Here is a 20885-nt window from a genome sequence, read left to right as displayed (position 1 = left end):
CCCGCCAGACTTGAAGCGGGCCTAGGCGAGGGCGGCCCCGGGTCGCCACGGCAGCCAGAGAGCTGGCTGGCGCGCCCGGAAGCCCCGGCCTCACCTGGGTGGAGGAGAGGCTAGAGGCCGAGCCCCCAGCGCCCCTCATACTGCGGGGGCCACGCCAGCTCGCTTCCCTCGAGGAGCCAGACTGCAATGACTGCTTTTGATCCCATTTGTTACTAACCCCGGCATTTGTTTTCCATTTTATAAACGCTTCCCTTTGAGTAACTGTCCCTGTTAACAGCGTATACCTTTCAGCAGTCCTCACTGCGCTATAAATAATCTCGATGAAGATGCAAGGATATGACTTTCACAAGATTGGACAATTGATTCAATCTGTGACCCGCGATCGCGAATAATATTGGAAGGCTATTTAAACAGATGAAGGCCTAAATTGTCTTGCTTGTATCTGAATTAATTTCTCATTCATCATCATTATGAAGTGATTGGTCTATTCAAGCTCTTCAGCCTGCTGGAACGGCGTGGGATTTAAATGAGATTGTAACACAATTTAAATGCTCGCCGACTTTAACGAGGCCAATTGAGCAGCTGCAATAAATACAAATATTTTTCTAAACAGCCTTGTTTTAAATAATTACTTAATGCTTTCATGTTATTTTTAAGTGGCAATCTTTCTCTCTCTCCTGCTCAGAATATCACACACTTATTTGCTGAGAAGGCGATTTTGGAAACGACTTTGTGTTTCTTTGTGCTTTGTAGATGGTAGCATGCGTTTTGCCGTCGGTTTTTTTCCCCCTTCAGAATCAACATCTCGGGGTCCACAACCTGGCACCAATGGTGAGCTGGGCCTCGGTTTCGCCCTAATGCGGTCTGATATGTCTGCCCCCGCAAGAGCCAGGGAAAAGCTGGGTGATGGGAGAAATTTGCCGTTTAGATCAAGTCACTTATCCAGACACATTTTAGCTGGATCTTGCAAACGAATCCGTGCGACTACACTTACAAATGACACCCCAAAGAGTGGCGTCGTTTCTGACTTGTCCTGATAACCACCATCAGCTTGAACAAATCAGAATTCCAGAGTATCTGAAAGGTGTCCCTTAGGAAGTTCAATCTGCCAGGAGTTTGGCTCCCGTGCTAGTCGACTGGAGTGGGTGGAGGCTGGCTGAGGATTTCTTTGTTAGGGAACAGGCCCAGAAAGAGAACCTGGCCACAAGGATTGGTTGGGGGTAGAGTAATTGGAAGAAAATCCCAATTCTTTGGCCCAACCTCCTTTTCCTCCCCCCATTCTCTGACACTACTCCCTCACTCACTCCGGATGATGGTGCTTGGAGAGGATGCTAGGAAGGAAAAGCTCTTTCCACTACGAGAATGCCATTCGTCTGGCCACCCTCGACAACTGTCCGCCCGTGACACCCACGCTCTTCAGCCGACATATGGCGAAGGGTGTTTCCTCGATTGCGGAATAATGGAAGCAATCGAGCGGGAAAAGCCTGGAGAACAAAAGAATCTTTTAAACTTTTGCGAAAGTCCTAGGCTGGGGGTGGGGAGGCACGCGACTGCAGCGGGGACCTAAGCTCCCGTTTGCCACGACCGTCTAGGGCCATATACCCCTGGGAGGCCTGGGGTGAGAGGGTGCATTCTGAATCACCTCTCCCTCTGCCTGGGATGGGGGCAGAGGGACTCGATGTCTGGAATGTGCCGGCGCGGGTTTCCCGGTTGGGAAAGCAGGGCCGATATAGTCACTAGAGAAATCATTCGTGGGACAGACAACATTGGGGGATGCGATCAAACTGCAGGCCAGGAAAAAAAATGGGGACAAGGGTGGAGGAACCAAGTGATTTGCTATGTAACTGGGCAATTTAATGCCAGAGTTAAGGAGCTGCTGGCCGGAATCATTTCGTCTTCGGAGGCTCTGCCGAGCTCATCCTCCTTATCCTGTTGTTTAAAATGAGCATTATCCCAAACATATGCAATGCAATCAGTTTGGTCACACTTACAAGAACACGCTTTAATAAGGCAATCAATCACTCGCTAACAAGACGGCGATGGCTCGCGCTGAGCGCGCACTCGGGCTGCTGGGTGGCTGGTCTTCCCTTCCCGGACCGATGGACCGCGGCTGAGCGCTGGTCTGCGCTCCCAGGCCCCGCTGGGTCCCGAATAGGTTGAGGAGCCCAGGGAAAGTGTGAGTCGGATGTGAGGTGTCAGACTTCGCGAGGGGTGACCATGGACTCTGGGCCCCAAAGAGGCCTAGGACAGGGGAGGGGAAGCCAACGGAGCCGGGAGCTCATAGCTACATGAGTCACTAATAGCTGTGTGAGACCAGAACCTCCGTTTTTCCACCTGCAAAATGGGACCGAGATGGGGGAAAACTAAGTAGAGATGCTCAGAAAATTGAAAAACAAAAACAATAATACGAAAACAACAGTGTCAGTCCTACTGCTTGGTCTAGCCTTCTCCTTTTACAGATGAAGAGATGGAGGCTGTGGACGAGCAGGGCCTTGTTCACGATCATGTCCCATCCAGCCGCCCCCACCCCATCACCAAAATGGAAGTATCCGGCCAGACGCTGCTGCCGGCGCAGGCAGAAAAGCCTATTTTTAGGTGTGGGGGTCTTCGAGGGAGTGTGAGTAGTGCGTGCCCAGCACCAAACCGCAAACCTTGGCAAAAGGGAAATTTCATTATGAAATAATGAGTAATTCCTCCTGGCAAGATGTATTGTTATATCTTCCACTGCAATTTGGAGGAAGAGAGGCTCAATTACCCAGAAAATACAGTCAATTAAAGGCTGCTGATTGGACACGAGGCCAGATCATCGATCTTGTACTTTCCAATATTGCTGCAGACACCTCATTTTCCCTCCCTATTAACTGAAAATACGCCTGGCATTACGGCAACCCGCAGCCCATTTACCTGTCGCAAGCAATCTTGGTCCGATGTGAAGTAACCGAGAAATTTGCCGGGGTTTGGCACCTGGAGCTTCCCAACTGCAGAGGGAGCTGCTCAGGGCTGGGGGGTGGGGTGAGTGGCAGAGAGGATACTGGAAACCTCAGCACAAGGCTTTGCTTGGGAGGGCGGGGAGTGCTATGTTTGGGAGGGTTTGCTCTAAACCCCAAGGGGGGATGGAGGCAGATTAAAGAGTCCCCGCCTGCCCATGGATACACCAGCAGAGGACCCTTGAGTCCATGCAATCCTGAGCGCCCAGCCTGCTGATGACACCCATCTCTTCAGAGACAGCCACAGTGGCTCTCCTATGGGGACAGAGGATGACAATGAGGGGGCCACTCAGCAGTGTCTGTCCCTTTGCCCTGACCAGAATTCCATCCTTGGAGATGACTTCCAGTCTGAAGAAGATTCAAACCCTCCCATCCCAACTCAGGAGTCCTCCTCCCTCCTCTCCCCTCACCCTAAGATGCAGACCCAGCTTGACCAGCAAACCCAGCTCTCTGCAGTGCTCAAGCTCCACCCCCACTACCTCATTCGTCTCCACCTTGGGTTGGGGTGGAGGTAGGATCCACAGAGACCAGAGTCCAGAGTCCCCTTTCCTCAAAGGGTTGGGGCAACTGGAGAAGGAACCATCAGGGTGAGCCCCTGATGGGATCAGTGCTCTGCTGGGCCAGTTGAGCCAAGTCTCCTAGCATGCACAGAATTAAGGAAACTCACACGCCAGGGCAGCTCAGCTCAGAACCCTCCTTCTCCACCTCTGTGCAATGTCCATTTGGAGCCTCCCAATGCCCAATAGAGGCTTGGGAGACTGTGTGACCGTCTTTTGACTCCTTGCCTACCCAAGCCTATGACGGCTGAACTAGTCATTTAAAAGGACTTAACATACTGCCCGCTGCCAAAAAATTTAAAATGCTAAAGTGAGAATCATATCCAGCTTTATTGCAACATGGTCAACAAATTGTAACAGCAAATTCTTTGGGCGTCAAAGGAAAACCAAATCAAATTCATTCCCTACAGGAAGAACTACTCCCTCCCAGTCAGGGTGAAACTTGCCTTGGAGGTAGGGGGTGGGGTGGGGTACAAGTTCTCCTCTCTCAAAAATTGGCTGCAAGAATGACTGTGGAAGTGAGAGTTTGGGAGTGGTTCCCAAACAAACCCTGGTGGAGGGGAGAGACAAGGTCCCCAGAAGGGGCAGAAGGCTCCCGCTAGTAATTGGAAAGTCAAGCCCCATTGGCAGCTTGGGAGACAGAAGAATGTAAAATGCCAAATGCAAAGGGAAGGGCCAGAAAGCTCCTGGTGAAGGGAAGGCAAGGGCTGGAAATTGCTTCTCATTTGCCACCAGATACCGAGGGAGAGAGATGAGGTCCCTGCTCCCTAAGCTCTTCCCTGGGCGCCTTGTTAACAGCTCAGCTCTGGGCTCCACGGCCAGCCAGCCGCATGGTGATCATATTATACATTCAACATTCAAAAACCCTCCTCACACACATCGCTTGCTAATCAGGGTGTGTGTTGGGCTCAGGGAGAAGAGGCTTGGTAGAAGCTGCCAGGGGAGCCTGGGGTATCTGCAGCCTCCCTGCCCTCGGTACACAAAAAGTAGGGGTGGAGATGAAGTTACAAGAGAGAGATCAAGAAGCTAGGAGAGAGGAAAGAGATCAGGTGGTGGTAGATGCTAGAATCAGAGAATATTGTGAAACTGAGGCTCCAGGAGGGTCAGAGAGCCCCCAGCTTCCTTGGGAGGGCCAGGATTCTCCGCCGTAGTAAGTCCTCTCCCTCTTTCTCCTAGATGGCTGGTGCGTTGCCATCCACAAGCCCCTTGCCATGCCTTGGAAAAGCTGGCAAAGATTAATCTCTACCTGCTCTGCATACACAGCATTTTGTTCCGAGAGACGGCAATTTCCCTTTCCATTGCGTGGGCTTGGCCTTGGCAGGGGGGAGGGGTTCCAGGTGAGAAAGGGGTTGGGAGTGGGGGGCTGGGGAGCTTAGGGGCTGCATATCGGTTGCTGTTGCAGCTAAGTTTGTTTAGCTTTGGAACCACGGCCTCAGCCCGGGTCAGGGGGAGTGCGGCCGGTGAAGAACGACAAAGAGGCGCCACCCCAGAGGAAGGTCTCTCAGCCACGGCCTCCCCACCCCCACTCTTGCTCCCCAAAAGCGCCAGCCACGGCCGCTTCCCGGGCGTCCCGATGCTCGAGGCCAAATCCCGCTGGTCCTCAGCGGCCCTCTTCTTTCCCCTCGGTACCCCGGGGGCGGGGAGGGGCGCTGTCTTGAGTCCCCGGGGGTTGCCCACGGGCGTCCTGGAGTCGGCTGCCGGCGGGCGGCCCCTTATCTCGTGAGGGGCACCTCCTCCCTCTGGTCCAGCGCCACAGAGGAGGCCTTGCTGAGCACGGAGGGCGCGAAGGTGAGGAAGGAGTCCGAGCGGGAGGTGGAGGCACAGGTGAAGTCCGAGGCAGCGGCGGCGGCGCGGGGCGCCAGCCCGTTGGCCGGGCCGCCGTGGCAGGCGAGGCAGGAACAGGGACCGCCGGCCGCGGTGCCCAGTCCGTGCGCCGGGCCCGGGTAGAGCGGCGGGTGGCGGAAGGCGCACAGCAGTTCGGGCCGCGGGTAGGGCTGCGAAAGCACGCGGAAGGTGTCGAGCGGGCGCAGCGGCCCGCTGAAGGGCGAGGCGGCGGCGGACGCGGCGGACGCAGCGCCCAAGCCCACGGGCGAGTAGTAGGGCAGGGGCAGGTGCGACGGGAAGGGGTAGGGCAGGCCGCCCGCGGCCGCCGCGTGGCTCATCATGTACGTGTAGAAGGCTGGGTCGGCCGGGTGCGGCCAAGTCATGGCCAGCCGCTGCCGCTTGTCCTTCATGCGCCGGTTCTGGAACCACACCTGGCGGGGAGGAGAGGAGCGGGTTCGGCGGCCGCGCGGGCCCGGTGCGCAGAGCCCAGAAGTCCCGCCCCACTGCGGGCGACTGTGCCGGCAGCACAGGAAAGAGCGGAGGCGGAGCCCCTCTGGGCGGGGGCAGATGCAGATCCCACCCCCCCACCCGGAGCTGGAATCCCTCCCGGAGAGGCTCAGGGAGCCACTCCAGTCTCTGTCCCTCCTCCCCTCTGCCCACGCCGCCAGGACGCCGGAACCCGGTGTGGATGGCAAAGTAATGGGGGCACCGAGGACTCCACCGGTCTGAGGCGGCGGGCAGAGATTACCCGGAAACATGTCCCTTTCCTGCTGCTCTCCCATGGGGCACTTCCTTGTCACCTGCACAGGCACTTCATCCCCGCTGTTTATTTGGCTAGGAAAGGGACCGTCAAGCGCATGGCAGCCGCGCTCGCCTAGGGACCGTCAGGTGGGCAAATTGCTGGCGCCTGGCACCTGCACCAGGCCTAGCCACCCCCGGCCTAGCTGCCATGTGGGCAGGGAGACTCCAGGCCCCAATTCCTAGCTAACGATTTAGGAAGTGGGAAGTTGGTATTTATTTCCTCCTGACTGGGTGCACCCCGTCTTCCTGGTCCCTGGAGCTCTTACCTTGATTGTGGTTTCCGGCAGGTTTAGAGCAGCCGCCAGCTCACATCTCCGAGGCCTGGATACATAGTTCTCCCTGTAGAATTCCTTCTCCAGCCGTGCAATCTGCTCCCGGGTGAAGGCAGTACGGTACCGTCGCATCTGGTCACTAGCACTGCAGGCCAAGGTGCCCTGGGAGCCACCACTGCCATTGCTTTTGGGAGCCTCGCCGCTGCCATTGGGACTGCTGGTCAGTGCCTCGGAGCCAGGCCCTGTGCAGGGAGCCCAGAGTATACGCACACACAGCACACACAACAGACACACAGACACTGCTCATGTGGGGCTGTAGGCCAAGGGTGTGTAGGGAGGGGGTGATGGAAAGGGACATTCCCCTTCTCAGTAGCCTCAGACTCTGCCTCTGCGGGGGTGGCAGGGACTTTGAGAACCCAGGAATGGAGGACAGAGGCTCACCATTCAGAGGAGCACACAGCAACCATTAGGCCTGGCTGGGCTGCTGTTTGGGAGGCCTCTCCGTAAGGCCTGCTGGGAACAAAAGCCCCAGCCGCCCTGCCTACCTGCCTTGGGGCACAGGGGAGATGCAGCCGCTCTGAACTTTCTGCCCACCATTGACAGGTGTGGGCAAGGATATGCATATCTGACAGGCAAGTGAGTTGAGATGCACCTTTGTGCTGGAGCGTTGCAGGAAGTTGGGCAGGGACTGAGTTTCCTTGCTTTGTGTGCCAGGCTGCGGTGCAGGTGTGGGAATGTGCACTAGGCTGCATATGTTGTGGAACGGCACAGGGGTGTGTGAGTATCCTGTTACCTCACTACGTATGAATGGAGTATGGATTAGTCTGAGGGTATGCTATGCTTAGTCTGGGCTGAGTGGACAAGATGGTAATGCGTGGATGTGGGTACTCAACAAGGTGTTGGCTGCCAAGGCCAGGGGGTGGTTTTTCGTCCATACCAGGCTCTTCTCACCCACCCGCACGGCTTTGTGGAGGAGTGTCTGCTGGTGGGCTCTTCCAACTAGCTTTCCACCCCTCTCAGGGAGACTCCCTTCCTGCTCATTCACCCCCCCCCCCGCTAGCCCCTGGTCAGGGAGGGGTTCTCCAGTTACAGCAGTGTGACGGCCCCCCCATATGAGTGTAACCCAAGGAAGGGGGGGCTCCTGCCCCCTGCAGCTCCTTTTCCTTTGGGTGGAGAAGTGGGACTAGGAAGGAAAGGGGAAGGGGGGAGGGCCAGAGCTCTGCCTTTTCAAATGCAACCGGAGACCAAAGGCAATTAGATCATTGGGACCATTTCCGACCTGGCGCCACCGAGCCCGGGAAGTGACAAGGTAATTTGGACCTCTGACCGACGTGCAAACTGGCCGAAGGGCCGCAGCACCCGGGCGCCCGAGTTGGCCGCGATTTTACGGTCCTTTATGGACTCCCGGCTTCCGCGCCTGGATACTCCTTACACTCCGCCAGCCACAAACTGCCCGGACCCGCGTTTGATCTCGCCCACGCCGGGAGAAGGTGTCTTCCCCGCGCCGTTGAAGCAGTACCTCAAAGCTCTGGGGGGTTGGGGTGCGCTTTGAATCCCCCTCAAGCCCAGGGCTTGCGTCTCCCTCCTTCCCCCAAAGCACAGCTGTCACCCTCAGTCCCGCCAATGCCAGAGCACAGAAGGAGACCCCCCGCCAGGGTGCAGATAGCGGGGGAGAGTTGCTCAGGTGGGTCCCCCCAGCCACCCCGCCCTGGGGGAAAGGAGTGTCTTCCTCTCCTCCAGAGCTGAAGTGGAAGGTGGGCGCGTTGGGAGGCCGGGGGAGAGAAGGGGCGCGGTGGCTACCTTTGCTGTGCTGGTACTCGGCGTTCCCCGTGGCGCAGTCCGGGGTGCAGCTCACCTCGATTTCTTCATAGAAATCCGACTCGGTGTCCGAGCTGCTGGGTTGCCCCTGGCCTGAGAGGCTGTCGGCGGAGGCAGCCGGAGGTCCGGGGCCGAGCACTGCGGCCCCGGCTGCCCGCGACTCGGCGCCCGGCCGCGCAGCGCTGCCTGCTAGTCCGTCGACCGGCTCCTCTTCCAGGCCTCCCCCGCCGCGCTCCCGGGCGGCCGGAGGACCAGCCCGCGGACTCAGGCAACCACGGGGCACCATCTTCTCGGGTGGCTCGGGCAGCGGGCTGCCCACGGCTTCGGACAAATTGGAGACCCTCTTGCCAACCAGAGTGCCAAGCTGACCCCCATCCAGAAACATAACCATGTCCTTTCGGCTCTCCATCCCGGGCTCTCAGAGTGGGGGGAGGGGGAAAGACCCAAGTGAGCTCCTAGCCCCCCGGCTCCCTGGGTCCCCAGCGGTCCGACAGATCTTGGCTGCGGGGGGGAGAAAGAGGCCAGGCGACTGGACGAGCGCGGAGCGGCCGGAACGCGGTGTCGACGGTGACAGCGGTGGTGGCGGTGGGGAGCTGGGGGTCACCTTGTGATGCGAGCGCTCCTCTGTGCCGCACCGCCTCTGGGAGAAAGCCCCATTGCCCTCTTCTTTCTAAGCTGTCATCCTCCTGCTGCAATCGTCATTACAGTACCGCTGGTGACGCCACTCGGCGAGCGCAAGTGGATAAATAGAAACGTCTGCTACAGCGAAGATGAAAGGAGACCCGCAGCTAATGGCTCGGCAGTGATGCGCCAGGTGTGGGCCTCGCTCGAATGGGGAGGAGAGTGTGAAAACAGAGAGACACACACACTGAGAGAGGGAGACACCCAGGCAGAGGGGATGCAAATGGAATTCCGCAGAAAGAAAAGAGAGCTTAACGCGGTGAGTTCCGCAGAGGCTGCGGGACTCGGTAATTGAATACGCTTTTGATATATTTTTTTTTCTTATTGTTGTTCGGGCTTTTGTTTTCTTAACTTGGTGCCTTGTTCTAACACCGATGAGAGAATCCTTAACTGAATTTTAGAAGTGTGAAGGCCGGTTCACAAGCCTCCCTTCTCTCGTCATTATTACAACTGCCTGTCCCTGGCGAGCTAACCTCGCCCGGGCTCCAACGTCTTTTTTACCAGCTACTGAAAAGCATATTCCCTCCCCCGCAAGTTGTCTGGAGAGCTTGAGCCTGGGGTCTCTTTCCTCCCTCCTCTTCCCTCCCAGCCCCTACCCCCAGCTGTCTCCTTCCTCCTGGGATCTAAAAGAGAACTTTGCCATTTTTCATCCCCAAGGGGCAAGAGATAAATGTCTTAATATTTTTCTTTAAAGACGGCCTTGGCTGCTGACTCCAAATGTTCGCTTTTTTTTTTTTAATCCCCCCCTCCCCATCTAGGTGGCCTTAAGCTTTCCACAGCCCAGCTTGACCTCCAGAAGGCTATTCATGGAAGAAATCGCTTCCCATTTGCTCGGGCCTCGCCTGCACTTCAGGTATGTAGGGTGGGGAGAGGTTCTAAGGGTAGCCTTTTTTCTTCTCTTGCCTGTATTTTAAGGTATTTGTTCAGAGTCAACGAATTCCCCCGAAACAGGTTTTGGGAGTTCAGAAGCGCCGGCAAATGTGGCCCCCGCAGTGGCAGCGGCAGCGGCAGCGGCAGAGGCTCCTAGCTGGGAGAAGGTGTTATTCTCACCCAGAGATTTGGTGCAGGGGTCGAGAACGACCAGCACGCAGCATTGGGGTTCACAGAGGGTTGACTCGCAGGGTTCTCCCTCACGCCCTGCCCCGGGGCTTTGGTCCCCTGCTCCAAAAGTGGGTGGCGTTGGGAGAGAAGAGAGAGAAGTCATCGAAAATGCCATGAAAGCACAAGTGACTGGGGTTCTCATCAATCGTCGCGAACAGAAAGGGGACCCCCATGGCAGGGCTGAGGGGCGTGAGCAGTGCTGAATATATTTGGGAACAGCCACAGGCTCCCTCTCAGGTCATCTTCCAGGGAAGGTGGAACCCATTAGGAAACTGACCCCTTGCCAGCTTTGAGCAAGTGTGTCCGGGCCAGGTAGGTGGGCTGGGTCTCTCCCCACTTTGCTGAGGCTGGGAGGCAGGCCCCTCCTTGGCTCTGCAGCCCTACAACTCTCCTTTCTCTGTCCCCTCCTCAGAGCTTCTAGCGCTAAGCTGACAGCCGCAGAAGCCTGCCTTGCACCACCTCCTTCTAGATGTTCCAAGACAAAGCCCCAACTTGTGAAATTCTAAAGAAAAGTCCCTCTGTCACTAAGTTTTTTCTTTCTTTCTTTCTTTTTTTTTTTTTTTTTGGTCTTCTATCTCTTACTTTTCTCTTCTCCTCCTCCTCCTTTTTCTTTTTCTCTACTCCTCTCTCTTCTCCCTGCCTCAGTCTTCCTATCTGTGGGCTTCCAGAGGTGGTGGAGGAAACAAGGAAACACAACGTCCCTTCTCAAGTACTGCCTTTGACTTCTCCCCCATTCCATGAGAAGATGCTCATTAACCTCCCCTGGGGTGGGGTGTGCAGAAGGATCTGGACGGTATTGTTTGCACAAACGTCTCCACTCCCTGGAACTCCCAAAGCCACCAGGTGCTGAGCACTGCTAGCCCCCAAATCCTGGAGACTATTTTACAGGTGAGAGGAGCAATTGGGATCAGATCCCAGAGGCTTTTGCCCTGGTGCAGAGTTGTCCTAGGATGCTGTGGTGCCCTGTGCTTTCCAGCTGGTAGCCAGAGGCTGAGGGAGCAGTTGGCTTGCTCTTTCCTTCCTGTCAAAGTCGAGCCACCAGCGTTTGTGTTAGATCTGCCACTGTCCTCCACCCTCGGCAGGGCCCTTCCAGCACTGGGCCTGGGGCACGCCTTCCCTCCCCCACTTCATCCCCCGCAGCCCTCCACCAACTTACAGCCGGCCCCGCTGTGCTCACCTCCAAGAGGCCAGTTCCTCAGAGGGACTCCTGGTTCCCCGCCCCGCCCCGCCCCGCCCCCACTTTGCATTCAATGGGAGTGCTCTGCGTTTGATCCTCTTTTCCTCTGGGGTTTTCCCTGCGAGATGAAAGCGGAGTAGGATTGAAAGATCAAGAGGTGGCACTTGCGTCTCCTTCCTGGGTCCGGCCCATCCGAGCGGGGCTTCCCCTTGCGTCCCAGGAGGAAGGAGGCTCGAGTCCGGGTTCAGCCTCTCCGGTAGGGGGGCTGCCTCCTTGTGGCTTCGGAGCTGAAGCTTCAGGGATGCCCCATCCCTCTCCCGGTTCCTGCCTCCGCCCTTTCAAAACGCCTCAATTTTCCCTGTCTTTAGGGGCCTAAGATGCCCCCGAGCGCAAGAGGAAAAAAAAATTTTTTTTTAACCAAATGTCACTTCTTCCAAAAGCATCTTTCACCAACATCAGATGAAGAGGTCGAATTTTTAACAAGAGAAAGAAGAAAACAGGCGGGACTCGATAAGAGCACTGTTTCTGGTTGGGGTTTTGTGTGTGTTTCTTTTGGGGGGTGTTTGTTTCTGTTTGGTTGGTTTTTTGGTTTAGGGGGAGGCGTTTTGATAGCGTGGTTATCACTGTGTCATGAAGGTTATTCCCTACGCGGCAGGAGAAAAAAGGTAAATTCGCAGAGGGGATGCAGCCCGCGTCGCCGAGGTCTGGGCAACCTCATAAAACCAGAGAGGGGGTGATAGCAGCCTAACTGGGGTCCGGTCCGGGCCCCCACGGCTTCTCACCTCCCTCGGCGGGGAGGACAACCCCCTCCCCTCCGCGGGCCTGCTGTCCCCTCCCCCGCTGGGGCGGCGGTTTTAGGTCCAGCCGGCTCCTCAGGGATTGAAATTCTCCGGACTTCAAAAGCTCGCGGCTCCGCTTCCGCCCGGCTGGGCTGGGCAGGGGGTGGGTGGGAACCCCGGGGAGGAGACGCGGAGATAAGATGCGCGGGTTGTGTTAAATGGAATCGGAAGCCGGGCCTGGGCACAAGACGCGCTGATCCGCTGGAGCCTCTTCGCTTCCCGAGAAAACCCCGGCTCCGGAGAGCGGCGGCAGGGGGTAGGGAACGCCTCGGTAGCCTGCGGACCCTTTCGGGGCCATAGTCTGAGGCCCTGAGCACCCTCTCCAGCCAGCTGCGGGGCCTCCCGGCAGCAAGCACGAGTCCCCGCCGAAAGGAAGGGGCGAGGAGACCTGGGACAGGGGAATAGGGTTCGGGAGCTAATTTGGCTGCTTCAGTGCCAGCAAAATATTGATCAGGGAAAAGTTGTTTTCGCTTCTCACTTTAGTAAAATGTAAGAACAAAGGGAGCTTCCCTTTGAACAATAAGCGTCGCCGGGCTCCCGGGGCATTGATTTGGGGCCCTCGGTCATCTTCCAAGCTGTGGCGCGCGGGCTGTGGCGGTCGAAGTTCCCGCGCGGCTGGGTCGCCGCTGCTGTAATAGTGGGAGGTGAGGGGACTTCTGGCGGTCAGTCCCCGTCTCATCCCTGGCAGCTGCCGACGCCCATTTGGGAACCCAGAGCCCAGAGGTACCGCAGGGTGTGCCCCACTTGGAACAAGGTCCACTGGATCTCAGATGCCCAGAGGTAGGGTTTTTCCGGGATGGGGGGGGGGCGGCGGTGCGGATCATCCCTGACCACATCCCCCGCCCCGCCCCTCGCCCACCGTGCAGAGGGAGTTGGTGGCAGTGGGCTCCACAGAGCAGCTTCTCCTTGGGGCAGGCAGAACCTGCGGCTTCTGGAACTCCAAACAAGCACCCCCTTCTCTCTGTACCTCCTGGAGTGAAGGCACCAGGGACAGGAAACTGGTGGCTTTCACCACCCCACCACTCCTGCTCCTCAGGTACTCACAGACAGCCAGTCCTGCAGCCACTCTTGCTTCTACACCTGTCAACTCTAGGCTCCTGTAGGCCTGAGCCCGGGGACATCCGAACCCTGAGCTTGGGGTTATGGACTGGACAGCCCACATCCTTACACCTACCACCTGCCCACCCGGGAGCTGGAGGACCAAGGGCAGGACTGGTGTCCTGAGGACCTCCCCAGGCTCAAGGCTTGCTCCTTCCTCAAGCCACCAGCTGGAAGGGCCCAAGTTCTGGTCAAGTAATTCCCCAACATGCAAGCACCCAAAGACCCAGACGTCCCCCTCCCCTATCTTAGCAGAGATGGTATGGGTTTTTTTCACCATTAGTATCCTGAAATTTGCTTTCATTACAAAGTGCATTGATGCCCATTTCTCCTTTAATCTACATAGCAGTTCCTTTAAAAGACCTCAACAAGCAGCAGCGCCTTTTCTCCCACACAGATAGGGTGACCGGTGGTCTTGACTCATGGCCAGGGCCTGGCTGAATGTTGGGCCCTGGACTAATGCTCCTTCCAAGTCCCTGTCCCTCCCTGGCGAGCAGGTATGCCCAAACACCCAACAGTGCCTTAACTCTCCATAAGGCATCCTCCACAAACCCCCAGGCTTTTCTGGGATCAAGCTGGGTCCAGGGGCCTCACAGAGTGTCCACCCGCCCCCAGAATCAGAAGGCTCAAGACCCACATACCTGGGCTGTCCTCACCCTGCTCCTCCATGATTTCCCAGGAGGGCAAAGAGGAACCCCATGTGGAAATCTGGAAGCCCCACATGATAAAGAGCAGTCACTGTTCTAAGCATTTCACCTGTATTAGCTCTTTTCATTGTCACAACAGGCCCTAAGGAAGATATTATGAATCATCCCTATTTTCTGAAGCACAGAGAGGAGGCTCATATATAAACGACTCAACTCCCATCCCTCTAACTTCAGGTCCACACTCAAAACTGGAGCCATTAGAAACTGCCAGGCATCGCATTCTGAATCTTTCCTTCCCAAAACTCCACTTGTGTTTTTTTTTTTGCCAAGGCCTTTTCTCCTCCGTACTCCCAGAAAAATTCACAGGGGCTAGGAGAAGTGTGTGTTACGGGCATTGGAGGGTGGGGGTGTGTGGGGAGAGGTGTAGGCACCTAACCTCTAGCCACTCACTTTGGGCATGAAGGAGAGTAAAGAATAAAATGGCCCAAAGCCATTTGGAAACTTGTCCCAGAGAAGTCCTCCAGGCCTTACCCTCTTTTAAGAAAGGGATCAGAGGCTGGGTGGGGATTATGCATATCTGCAGAGTGGCTGGAGTCACCCTTAGGGATGTGGGGTAAGAGAGACTAACTGATCTACTCAAGCAGGTGGGAAGAGTCCTCAGGGCCTGAATTCCAAAATAGGAATGTCACTGCAGCAGCTGGTTCTGGAGACCCTAAGACACAAAGTCTGGTCCGTCTTTGACCATTACAATCCACTGAGGCCCTGAGCACCTATCTGGAAAGGGGCAAACTCATCAGGCTTACCTAACCAGTTTTAACATCTTGGGAGTCATGGCCATTCACATATCTGGCAAATCTCTCTCCAGAAAAGTGCACAGAGACATTGAAGTTAGCCTTCAGTTTCCAAGATTCCCCTACCCTCTACAGCCCCTACAGAGCCACCAAACTTCAGACACAATTGCCTGATCCCTTTGATGGGGGGGGGGGGTATGGTTTTACCAGATGTTTTCCCTTAGATGGCAGCTACCTCTCTCCACCTGTCTTCCAGGATTGATTGGCCCAAGGGACAAAACCTGAGGGACTGGCTAGGCCTCCCCACACATCCTCAAGGCTCTGCACGTGCCTCCATTTAAAACCAGACCCTGGAGGTGCATCTGGGTGGAGAGAATGGCGGCGCTGGTGATTCTGCTGTAACAGGCAGGACTTAGTTGGGGCTGACCTTCCCTTGGGATAAGGGCAATCCAGAGTGCAAGGAGCTGGTGGTTACTATGGAGGCCCACACGCCATGGGTTGCTTTCCCTCCTGGGTGTGGTGGGGGGTGGCGGTAGTAGTCCTTCGGTTTCATTTTTAATAGATTTTGACCGGGTCACAAACCCTTTCCAAGCTTTCTGGACTGCCCAAAGGCCAAAAGAGCCTGACAGCTCCCCTCCCCCCTCCAGTGGGGCGCCGCCCCCCACTCTCACCCCGGTGCTGGTAGAGGGAACCCGCCTACTGAGGCGCCCGTCTGGGTGGTCCAGCGCGGGGTGTGGGGGGGAGAGATCCGGGACCCCTACCTGGTGGAGTCGTTACTCAGTAGGATCTCTCTTCTAAGATTTAACTAGCCTTAAATGCCCTAACCGCTCCCTCCCGGTGCGGGTCTCTGCGTGAGTCTCTGTTTCTGCGTGCTCGCTGACCGCGTGTCTGTCTCTCCCGGTTCCCGGGCCAAGGAGGAGGCCGCAGCCCCCTCCTCTCTCCCCACTCGGCCTCGCCGGGTCAGGAGACGCGGTGGCGCCGGACTGCGAACGGAGGAGTTGGTCTCCCGGGTGAGGGGTAGGGGAACCGCCCCCACGCGAGGAAGTCCAACCAGTTGGGCCGGCTAAGCCTCTCTCTACGAAATGGAAAAACCTTTGTGTGAGGAGTTCTGGGGACTGATTTTTGTAGAGCCCCTCCTGACCCGGGCTAGTCCCTTCCTCCTATTGAGCTTCACGGAGTCCCGATGGGGTACAGCTCCTCCGGTTATGCAGAGGGAAAACTGACTCTCAGAGAGGTTGATGGACTTGCCCAGGGTCACACAGCTGGGAAGTGGCCGAGCTGGGATTTTAACCTAAGTAGTCCAGCCTGCAAAAGCCAGATTCTCTTTGTGAGGTTAATGCTGCGCCCCCAGGACCGAGGACTACGTTCCCTGAGACCGCAGATAGACCACTGTGGTGCCTTGGGTATGACTGAAAGACCTGGACAGAGGCCACCTTTCTCGGGTTGGTTGGGTGGATGCTGCTGCGGCCCCAGCAGAGGGTGAGCGGTGAGCGGGAGTCAGCTTCAGCTGTTACCGTAAGTCTCAGAGGAGCGGGGCACAGCGGGAAGGGCGGCTAAGAACAGGGAGGGCCGTAGGGCGCCGCGACGTGGAGGGACTGTGAGTTCCTGGTTCAGAGCCTTTCGGCGAGCCAGTGAGGGTGCGCACGAGCCTGCAGTTGTGAGTTTCGTAGGTGGGGTATCAGTTATCAGGGGGTTGTTGTAGTGGAGGGAGAGCAGGAGGAATGTCGGCGCAGAGGACAGGGTGTCAGCGGCCCAGCACTGGAGTGCGCGCACAGTCTGGGCCCGGACCTGGAACCTCAGTCCCTTCCTGTCCCCCACAGGGCCGTGCGAGGTGCGGCCGGGAGCCCCCTGAACGTCCCTGTCCGGCCTGAGAGCCGGTCAACCGCCCCGTCCTGTCCCCGCGGCCCTTTTCTGCGCCCTCCTCCGCTCCCGCCCCTTGCCGCCGCAGTGACAAAGCGCAGCTCCTGAACTGCTGTCTTGGTGCGCCCCCCACTGCCGACCGCCAGAGGAGGAAGTCGCGGCTTGTCTTAGCATCTTCGCTGGCTCTGATCCCGCGACTCTGCAGTGGGCGGCAGCCCAAATCCCCTATCCGGGAAGCCCACCTTCGCTCGGTAGGGAGTCTCACCTCGCCTTGCGCGCCCGACTTCTGAGCTGGACCCCAGGAGGGATGGAAGGCAGGTCGCGGTCCCTTAGCCTTGGCTTCTAGGAAAGGGTAATTACCCGTGAGGGGCTGGAGGGAGCAAAACAGCTCTGGGACGCTACCCTCCCCCCTCCTCTGACACCGCACCCCCCCCCCAACCAGTCGAGGCTTGCCTAAAGGAGGGTCGCATAGGCGAGGGTGCCTTATCGATTCCCCTGATCAGCCAGTATGATCAAATCATGCCCCCAACACACGGATCGACCCTATTTGTTGTGGTGCTCCCCAGGCATTGGGGAGCCCCTTGGACACCCCTGTCTCCACAGTCCTCCAGCGATTCTTTGAGCCTCACTTAGTTCTGAGCAACAACTTTGCTCGCAGCAATTCTCAGATTCCCTCCGACAGTGTTTCTTGAAGTGTGGTCCCTGCATCACCTGGGAACTTGTTAGAAATGTAAATTCTCTGGCCCCACTCCAGACTTATTGAATTAGAAACTCTGGAGGGGGGCCAGCGACTGGCACTTTAACAAGCCCTCCAAGTGATTTTGGTGCACACTCTAGTTTAAGAACTGCTGCCCTGTGGATTCCATCATCCTGGTTTCTAAGTTCCCATGATTTTCCACTCTGCCTGGAATGGCTTCTTATAAGTGTTTTTGTTTTGTTTTGTTTATTTTTTTATTTATTTCAAATTTCTGGTGCAGAGCTTTATGCCTCTTTCACCCATGTTTATTCACCCATGTTCTTTACGCTTTAGCAACTCTAGGTGTCTCTTTGCACACTAACTTACTACCTAATGATGTCATCATCTAACTTAGCTCCTCACTCATCTTCTCATTCATCCACTGCCTAAGGACATACCTTACTCAGTGGCAGATTAGAAACTGCTCTGCAACTGCAGCAGCTGGAGCAGAGTTGAAAACTTGCCCCACCCAGACATTTCCTTCACAAAAGAAATCAGAGGCCTTGAGATGTGATTGGTTTGTTGGCTCTAGAGTGGGGAAGAGTAGATCTTCCATGTCTGTGTACCCCTATCCTGCTAGAGGACAGATGGAATGGAAAGAAAGGCCATGGGAGTAACTGGGTACAAGGAAAGGTGAGGCATAGAAATGGGTTTTCTAAGGGCCCCCCAAGGACTATGGGCAGGGACTCAAGGGGTTCTGTCAGTACCTCCTGCCTGCAGCCTCTTAGGCTTGAGATATACAAGTATTTTTCTTTTCAGATATCTCAAGACGGTGATTCAGGCATCTGCTGTGGTTGGTTAAAAGCAAGCAGCTTTAGTAGGAATCAAAAAGGCCTAACCATCTAATTATATATGTAAATGCTTTTTCATTCAGTCATATTTATCTAGTATCAGACATACTCTGGAATGTTATTTAATAAATTAAATTTACAACTAATGTTATAAATTAGGCAGCAAGAGGCCAAGGTGCCACCAAGAATAAAGAGAGCCATAGGGGCTTCCCTGGTGGCGCAGTGGTTCAGAGTCCGCCTGCCGATGCAGGGGACGCGGGTTCGTGCCCCGGTCCAGGAAGATCCCACATGCCGTGGAGCGGCTGGGCCCGTGAGCCATGGCCGCTGAGCCTGCGTTTCTGGAGCCTGTGCTCCGCCACGGGAGAGACCACAATAGTGAGAGGCCCGCATACCGCAAAAAAAAAGAGAGGGCCTAAATAACTTTGTGTACTGGGTACTACTTTAAATGCTTTACATGTATTATATCATTTAATACTCACAACCATGAGGCAAGATGGAGAAATCAAGTCAAAGAAGGGTAAAATGCTGACTCAAAGTCACATATCCTGTTAGAGGTGAGATTTGAATCCCAACACTATGATGCTAGAGGCCACTCTCCTACTCACTGGATTCAACCTGTGCCTGTGGAAGCCAACAGGTCATGCCCTGGGATCTCAGTGGATTGATTTCATTTCCAAAGAAGACTAAACTAGTTTGATGCCTGTGAATAATGCAACTTCACCAGGCATTACTACTACTAATATTAAGAACAATTAACCATTGGGTGGTCTTTTCTTACCTAGGTAACATTTTTACACCCACTGTCCCATTTGATACAATAATTCTGTGTAACAGGAAGAGCAGCTATTATCATAAGGCCCATTTGACAGATGAGGAAACTGAGGCCCAGAGAAGGTAAGTGCCTCCCCCAAATCACTCAGCTAATGAATGGCAAAGCAAGGAACACTGTTATTCCTTTTGACTTCTTTGGCTTTGTTTCTTAATTTTTTCTTTCATTCTCACTTTAGACACACATTCATGTATGTCATATTAAGCCTTGACACTTCTCTACTAGTTTAGGCTGCTGTTCGCTCCTCCCCAAGTCTCTAATGAGGTCGAAGAGGTCAGAGTTGTTCTTTCCAGTTTCCAGTTGAGGAAGCCAAGATTCAGAGAGTTCAGAGGACTTGACCAAGGTCACAGAGCCGCAATAAGGATCGAAGTCTTGGGCATTTCACAAACAAGAGTATGAATTTTGCAGAGAACTCTATAGAATGAATTATTCTTAGTCCCTGTCCATCCTTAAAGCCTGGCAATACGGACAGACGCTCAAAAGACAGGCAGACAGTTGTGAAATACTACTGACAATTTACAAGTTTATAAAACATAATGTTAATGCAAGTTTTTATTATAATGGACTTAAAGTTCTTTCATAACTTCCATTATTGGCAATATGTCAACTTTGGAATGTTTTCCTAATTATTCTGGAGTCAGCCTTACTGTTCTTGGAAAGAATTAGAAGAGGAGAGAAAGGTCACTTTTAAAAATAGGCATGGAAAGGACCAAAGAAACCCAGATCCAGGATGTAACTCTGCCCTGGTCTTAGGCCCTGAGGAAGGGGTCTGCACTTTCACAAGTGGCAACACTCAGGCCATACATTTAATCCTGAATATGGCCCATCTGCAAGTGAAGAGCCAGACTACCTCCAAAAATTGATGAATTTTCCTTTTATTAGAATCTGCCTTTCACTACAACCCTTGTCTTTTCTCAGTACAGTTAATGGGAAAAAGCAAAAGCCCGTGTGCTCAGGCTCTAAGCTAAGGACGTGATATGTGTTCTCATCTAAGCCTCACAACAATCCTCAGAGGAAAGTATGGGTCTCCCCATTTTACAGATGAGGAAACTGAGGCATAAAGAAGTTAACCAACTAGCCTGAGGTCACACAGATAGTAAATGGGAGAGTCAGGGGAAAATCCATGCTTGTAAATACAAAATTTTATTTCCAATAGCTGTAAATCCACTTTCCCTGTGGATGTAGATTTTGAGGTCTGATCCAGCAGGAAAGGAACAAAAAGGAGCTGTTCTGAAGTGTAGTGAGGCCTGAATTTTGAGTCCAGGAGGAAGAAAGACAGATCCCAGAGGCCTTTGGGAAGATAGAAGATAGACAGATCCCAGAGGCCTTTGGGAAGATAGAAGAAAGACAGATCCCAGAGGGCTTTGGGAAGATAGAAGATGATCTGCAACTTCTATGAGAACAGAATCGATGGTGGGGGAGTGCTCTCAAACTCACCCAGCCAAGACTTCTGGTGCCTCAAAGACAGTTGGTAACAAGAAAAGAGCGTGCAGTTGGAGGCCAGAGCTTGAACTCCAATTCTGGAACTTACTTCAGTGACCTTGAGCAAATCGAAGCTGCAGGATGTCAGATCTAAGGGATGATGTGAGGCCTGCCTCTCAGAGCTGTTCTGAAGATTGAATGAGATGCCACGTGGAAAGGGCCTAGCACAGTGTCTGGCCTACAGTGGGTACTCACTTCAGTGCCCCTACTTCACCCTATGTTTCCGATCCTCTTTTCTCAACATGATACTCTTGGTGAGTGAGAACCAGCAGTGAATGTGAAGTGGAATGGTGCCCAGGGAACCAGTACTATGTTTATGCCCCTCTCCCTACATGGTGGCTAACTTTTCCCAGAAATAGCTACATAGCAAAGCTAGCGTGCATTCATGCACTTGTTGGAGTTCAAACAAATATGGAGATGGTAACTGCATCACTGAAGTAAAGAAATTATCTGGCTGGCATCTTTGCGGTACCATCATAGATGGCGTCCAGGTTCCTGTGTCCTCCCTGTAACTCCATCCACTGGGAACTGGGTAGTGAGAAGAAAATCTAGATATGTCTAGTGTGATAATGGAATTTCCCCTTTATGGTAGCT

At 54.7% G+C, this 20885-nt stretch overlaps 1 protein-coding gene across 1 annotated transcript; it reads right to left on the bottom strand.

The window, feature by feature from the left end:
• Positions 1-5256: 5256 nt before the first annotated feature.
• On the bottom strand, positions 5257-8763 carry EVX1 (even-skipped homeobox 1; the record flags this gene model as incomplete). The annotated part of the gene is made up of 3 exons (XM_079932304.1): positions 8242-8763; positions 6436-6683; positions 5257-5799 (listed from the first exon to the last, which is right to left on the bottom strand). The coding sequence occupies exons 1-3, from the start codon at positions 8666-8668 to the stop codon at positions 5257-5259; spliced, it is 1218 nt and encodes a 405-aa protein (XP_079788430.1). The 5' UTR covers positions 8669-8763.
• Between the last annotated feature and the right edge of the window lie 12122 nt (positions 8764-20885).

Source organism: Stenella coeruleoalba (assembly GCF_951394435.1).
Source record: "Stenella coeruleoalba genome assembly, chromosome: 9".
NCBI lineage: Eukaryota > Metazoa > Chordata > Mammalia > Artiodactyla > Delphinidae > Stenella > Stenella coeruleoalba.
The sequence above is the reverse complement of the archived record's forward strand: the minus strand, read 5'-3'. Positions and strand labels throughout refer to the sequence as shown.